A 6,486-nucleotide genomic window follows, 5' to 3' on the forward strand; every position below is an offset into this window, starting at 1 on the left:
TGCTGTTGTTTGCACTGTTGTAACTATATGCTGTAACTATGTGGTTTTGTGCAGGTCTTGTAGCTTTAATTTTTGGTCTTGTTTGTCTGGTGGATTTGGAGCTCCTTTCCGGGGAATGCGCTAAGACAGTAGCGCGATATTAATATGCAGCAGCCTCTCCGGACTCTGGATTGGGGATTGCTAAATGTTATGTGGATTTTCTAGTGTAGTCTGTTTTGTCATATACTTTTGTGATATCATTCTGGAGGAACGTTGTCTCATTTTTTAACTGCATTGCATTTGTGGTTTCTAAATGACAATAAACTGAATCTGAAATGACCTGACTTGGTCTAACCAAGCAGAGTCCACTGCCAAGAAGGCCCACCAGCGCCTTTACTTCCTGAGAAAGCTGAAGAAATTTGGTCTGTCCCCTAAAACCCTCACTAATTTTTATAGATGCACCGTAGAAAGCATTCTTCTAGGGTGCATCACAACCTGGTATGGAAGTTGTCCTGTCCAAGACCAGAAGAAGCTGCAGAAGATCATGAACATAGCCCAGCACATCACACAAACCAATCTTCCGTCCTTAGACTCACTTTACACCACATGCTGTCAGAGCAGTGCTGCCCGGATAATCAAGGACACGACCCACCCAGCCAACACACTTTTTGTCCCTCTTCCCTCCGGGAGAAGGTTCAGGAGCTTGAAGATTCGTACGGCTAGATTTGGAAACAGCTTCTTTCCAACTGTGATAAGACTGCTAAACGGATCCTGACCCAGATCTGGAATGTACCTTCCAAATATCTGGACCTGACTTGCACTACCTTACTTCCCCTTTTCTATTTTCTAACTATGATTTATAAATTAAATTTTTATTATGTTTACTTTGATTTGTACTTCAGGGAGCGCAAAGCACAGAATCAAATATTGCTGTGATGATTGTATGCTCTAGTATCAATTGTTTGGTAACAATAAAGTAAAGTAAGATACACCCTCTGTTCTCTCCTCAGACTGAAACCTGAAGCTTGTTTTCACACTTTTCCCATTTTAATGAAAGTCACTGATTTATTTCTCTCTCCTCAAGTGCTGCCTGGCCTGTTGAGTACATCTATTACTAATTTTTATATTTCAGTGTTTCAGCACGTACAATATTTTACTTTCCCTTGATAGAGTTATTTTGGGATAAACTGCAGAGTAGGTGAAGTCAGAAGGGATTAGTTTAATGAGGCATGATTATCTTAATTAACTCAGCACGTGTTTAAGGGGGTGTTCAGGGAAATAGAAGTCACTGGGAGACATTCAAGATTCTTGAGGAAGCGATAAGCGGAACCCTAACTTGAGACACGAGATTGATCTTCTACATGGAGATGTGTCATACCTAGCCAATCTGTGTGATGAAATGAACATTCTGAATATGAAACTGTAGGGTGAGAATTTCAACATAATCCAGGAAAAAAGTGCTGTGTCCACTTGTATCAAAAAATTGGAAATATATAAGCAAAACATGGGGAGAAGAATGTTCTCACAGTTTCCCTGCAGGGAAGTATGACACTGTCTTTCCCAGATGGTGATTTACAAGAGTATTGCTTACAACTTTAGTCACTGAAGAAAGATTTTCCGAATGGATCCAAAGATTTGAACAACCTGGAATTTCCTGATTGAGTAATTAACCTATTCCTTTGCAAGACGGAAGAACAGGAAGAGAGCTTGCAAGAAGAAATTATAGAAATTCAGAATGATGAAGAGACAAAAATGCTTTTGTGGTATGTGGCTACACTGTCATATGAAGTTTCCTGGTTTTGGAGAAGAGCCAAACTGCTCATTGCATTTCCATCGTCCTGCCTTGTTTCAGTGCAATGAACCACATATTCACAAAAAACAGAAACCACTTGGACATTGTTACACATGGGGACTTAAGGCTTTTTCTGTCACAACTTGAACCAGTTATTTCAACTCTTACTAAAAACCATCAAGCTCAAGGATCACATTAATACTGAAGTTAATACAGTGCACAGATAATGTGTAAGCTAGGTATAAAGATAGCTAAAAATTTAAAGCAGAATCATTTTTCTCATGTTAGCATATGGTAGACATGTTTTTACACTATGGGGGCACCAGAAAGTATATTTTGCCTAAGAGGGGTTTTGACAATTATGAAGGTGCTTTCAGGGAGGGGTTTGGCTAAAAAAGGGTGGGAAACACTGATCTACCTTATTCTGTATACAATGCATATTCAGTTATAACACTTTCAGTCCTGTATTCAACCTTTTTGATTTTGTCCACCTTTTACATTGCAACTCATGTTGTTCACTGCAATTTTGCCTCTCCTCACTACACATTGCCTCTCTTTGTAAACCATCTACCTCATCTTCAGCACTAGCATCCACCTTTCCTATGATACTTCTTGCATTGAACAATACACAGCTCAAGACACTTGTCACACCATGCTGACCCTTTTGATTCCAAACTTTGTCTGAGATCTTACCGACATCTGCCTCCATGATTCTCCACTAACTGTTCTGGCACTCTGGTTCCCAACCCGCTGCAACTCCAGTTTAAACCCCACATTAACAAATTTTCCTGCTAGAACATTAGTCCCCCTCCAGTTGATGCGCAAGCTACCCCTTCTGTACAGGTCCTGCCTTCCCTGAAAGAGAGTCCAATGTTCCAAAAATCTTATGCCCTCCCTCCTACACCAACTCCGTAGCCATGTTTTAAACTGAATAATCTTCCTAGTTCTGGCCTCACTAACACGTGGCATAGGTGGCAATCCTGAGATCACAACCCTAGAGGTCCTGCCCTTTAACTTAACACCTAACTCCCCTTGCAGAACCTCATTACACGTTCTACCCGTGTCATTGGTAGCTACATGGACCACAACCACTTAAGTTCACCCTCCCACTTAAGTATGCAGAGGACTCAGTCTGAGATGTCCCGGGCCCTGGCACCTGGGAGGCAACATACCATCCAAGAATCTTGTTCTCACCCACAGAACTTCCTGTCCGTTCCTCAGTGCCAGAGACCTGACTACTATGACTTTCCTCTGTTAGGTCAACCCTACCCCCAAGAGTATCCAAAGTGATCATTGAGGGGGACGGCCACAGAGTACTCGACACTGACTCCATAACCTTGTTCCTCTTCCTGACTGTCCCCCAGTTTCATGTGTCCTGCACTTTGGGTGTAACTATTTCTCTTTACATCCTATCTATCACCTCTTCAGCATCCTGAATGATCTTGAGTTCATGCAGTTCCAGCTCCAACTCCTTAATGCTGATTCTTTGCAACTCCATTGACTCCTCTAATGCTTCTGCTCAGTCACGCTGGTTAGTTGATGTCTGGCAATGACCTGAATGGAATTTTTCTCCAACTGAGCTGTGTGAAGAAAAAAATCATTTGCTATGCCTGTTCAACTCTAATATCAGACTATTGACTTCATCTCTCTTTGACTATGCCTGTAACCTTCAACTCAACTGAGCTTGTGGCTGAGTTCCCTTCTCTAAATGTCCCTGTAACATCAGCTCAGATCACCCATGTCTATGTAATTCCAGACCAATTTTCCAAAGTTGCCCTGGTCGTCCTGACACCTTACATCTTCCATCAACTGTGCATAAACAAATCCTCCAACCGCATGCTAATACACATTATTTATGTGGTTCTAGACCTACACACTTCCTGGTTCAATATGGTTACATTATCATTCATTCTGTCCAGTCTGTTCTGCGCAATGTACACAGCAGGTGTTTTGTGAATATTGGAAATCCATGTCTCTCCACACACTGAGGTTAGACAGTTGTGAAATAAAAAGACCGAGGGTGAGGAGGATGAATTTCAATGGGTGATCCAGCCCAAAAAAAACCAATAAAATGAATTAAACTTATTATATCAGGGTTAGTTTGGAAACGCATATTGATTAATGAATATTAATATGCATTTACTGATAACTTATATGGCAATAAACTAAACCTTTACAAGTGCGCATCAACTGAAATGTGATAGAGTTTAGCTTTTCAGGAACAGGATATTTTTGCTAACAGTTGTATGCAAAACAGATGACTGGTTCTCTATTCACTATCTTCTCTTATCATTAGATTACGTAGACCGTGAATCAGGACCCACAACCAATGGGAAAAGTGGGGTGGAGAGGGTGTGGCTCTGTGTGAATGGCAATAAATACAGACACATCAAGCCACAGGCATCTCCTGGTTATTGAGAGATCTGAAAAAGTGAAAACTCAGCAACAATGGTGCTCTCTGGCCCCAACAAACAGGTCATACAAGAACTTGGCACCCAGATAAAGGCAAATGCTGAAGCTTGGGGTGCAGATGCTTTAGCCAGGTAATTTTCCTGTAGTATAATTATTGCATTTTCAGCTATTATTTGTAATCGTTAACATTTCTGTGCAATTCCTTTGCACAATGAGACCACTAATAAATATGCAAAGACATTTGCTGCATAGAATTGAAGATTTTCCAAAATAATGTGATTGTTGGTCTGAAGAATAACATGATTTAATCCTGTGAGATGTAGTGTACATTGTGTCTGCAAATGATTTCTGCCTTCATTTTCCATGTTTGTGAAGATTGTTTGAGATCCACCCTCAAGCTAAGACGTACTTCCCGAAATTCAATGGCTACAAAGCCTCTGACCCAGCCGTCAGAAAACATGGTTACCTGGTAATGAAGGCTGTGGCGGATGCAGCCCATAACGTGGACAACCTGAGTAAACACCTGGAAAGTCTTGCCAAGAAACATGGTGAAGAACTTCTTGTGGATCCTCACAACTTTCAGGTATGTAGCAATTTTACAGTTTCTTCCTCTGAGAATACTTTTTCCTGCTACACTATACATGATACGTAGGAAAGCAGTGAAAGTACAAGAAAGCAGCACTTGTTTAATGGGAAAAATCATCCGTTCACGTATTAACACTGTCTTATGTTATTTGTTTTTAACTTTTACAGCTGTTGGCTGATTGTATCGCAGTCACCCTGGCCATTCACTTGCCAGCATTCTCCCCTGCAACTCAATGTGCGGTCGATAAATTCCTTGAGTTGCTCGCTCATGAATTGAGCTCCAAGTACCGTTGAAGACGCAATCGACCATCTATGGTGAATGACAGCAAGATCATCATTTAATTCCACATTTTGTCTTTGATTAATTGTCATAATTGTGAAACTGAGTTAAATAAACTTTCACTTCAATCAATGCATTCTTGTTTGCTGTGGCTGAATGTATTAAATATACTTAATTTCAGAAAAAATACCTGTCAATTTGTCCATTAGCAAGAACACAACACAATACTGCAGGGTCTATTTACATCTATCACTTGATAACTATAAACAGGAGAAAAATCTTGGACATAAAAATATTGAGCCAACAAATGTCTGTTTGCCTGGCAGTTACTTTTCACCCCATTGTAAATGAATCAAGCTCACAACAGAGATTTCTGAAAAGCAAATAACTGAAATAGGAGATCGAAATCTCTTCATATCGCGTTTATACATTTAGCAACATATCATGACTCACTATGTAAAGCAAGCTTTACACATAAAATATAGTGTTATGAACCCTGTAACTGGGTCACTTACCAGCAAAGACGGAGACGTCCGTTGAAGTCTGATGATACTATTTTTAACAGTATTTATTAGTAAAAATACACAAAAATAATATCAATGCAATGATACAGATAATATACGTCATCAATACTAAATCTAAAAGTGCGGGTATAATAATAATCAATAAGAAATAAGCTCTATCGTTGTCTAGGGGATAATGAATTGTCCAATGGAAATATACAGTTCACTGCAGTTCCACAAGCTGCCGTCTTTTGGTTGTCGCTGTGTTGCACTTTGTTGGAGAGAGAGAGAAATAGGAATAGAATGGGAACAGTTACCGCTACGGGTTTTTCCAACCTTTATGATTTCGATCCGTCAGGTGTCTCTTTGTCGTGGCCGTTCAATTGTGACCTCTCCTTTAGCTAAACCGTTCTTCCGTGGTGAGCCCGCCACCCAGGCAAGGGAGGATGCACACGAGCCCCCACCGGCTGTCGCTATTAAACGCTGTCACGGGATTTCTAGCGTTTCTCCTGGTGCGCCTGAATGGGCTGTTCCCCAGACCCATCTTTTATCCTCACTCACGGGGTCTCAGATGTCAATCAGGTTGGGATGATGCAATCCCTCCACCAGCCCACTCTGGTTGTCCCCTGAGAGGTTTCAATGAATAGTACAGTATTCAATACACAATTCCGTCTCCAAGAGACAATAGCAGTTATCAGTAGTTCCGTTTCGCTGAGGTCAGGACACATTCCAAACCTTGTGTATTCTGGACGTCTCTCTCTCATTTCCTGGGTTTCAGACCCGAATTAATAGCGATCTTGCGATTCTCAAAAAGCAGGGGGCGACTTTGTACCCTTCGGCCCCTCAGAGTTGCTTCACATTCATAAAACCCCCTTCCTTCTAAGATTTTTGCCACAGGTAAAAATTAATTAATACAGAGTCTTAAAGGATTTCAG

The 6,486-nt window shown here is 40.9% G+C and overlaps 1 protein-coding gene across 1 annotated transcript; it reads left to right on the forward strand.

The window, feature by feature from the left end:
- The first annotated feature begins 4,174 nt into the window (after window positions 1-4,174).
- On the forward strand, window positions 4,175-5,180 carry LOC140735107 (hemoglobin subunit alpha-like). The gene is made up of 3 exons (XM_073059903.1): window positions 4,175-4,314; window positions 4,559-4,766; window positions 4,937-5,180. The coding sequence occupies exons 1-3, from the start codon at window positions 4,220-4,222 to the stop codon at window positions 5,060-5,062; spliced, it is 429 nt and encodes a 142-aa protein (XP_072916004.1). The 5' UTR covers window positions 4,175-4,219; the 3' UTR covers window positions 5,063-5,180.
- Window positions 5,181-6,486: the final 1,306 nt, after the last annotated feature.

This window comes from Hemitrygon akajei, chromosome 11 (assembly GCF_048418815.1).
Source record: "Hemitrygon akajei chromosome 11, sHemAka1.3, whole genome shotgun sequence".
Lineage (NCBI taxonomy): Eukaryota > Metazoa > Chordata > Chondrichthyes > Myliobatiformes > Dasyatidae > Hemitrygon > Hemitrygon akajei.

Excerpts from the sequence above, each read along its gene's own strand:
- LOC140735107 (XM_073059903.1), top strand. The coding sequence starts at position 4,220 with ATGGTGCTCTCTGGCCCCAACAAACAGGTCATACAAGAACTTGGCACC. Across the intron at positions 4,315-4,558 it reads GGTGCAGATGCTTTAGCCAG|ATTGTTTGAGATCCACCCTC; the intron begins GTAATTTTCCTG and ends ATGTTTGTGAAG. Across the intron at positions 4,767-4,936 it reads TGGATCCTCACAACTTTCAG|CTGTTGGCTGATTGTATCGC; the intron begins GTATGTAGCAAT and ends TAACTTTTACAG.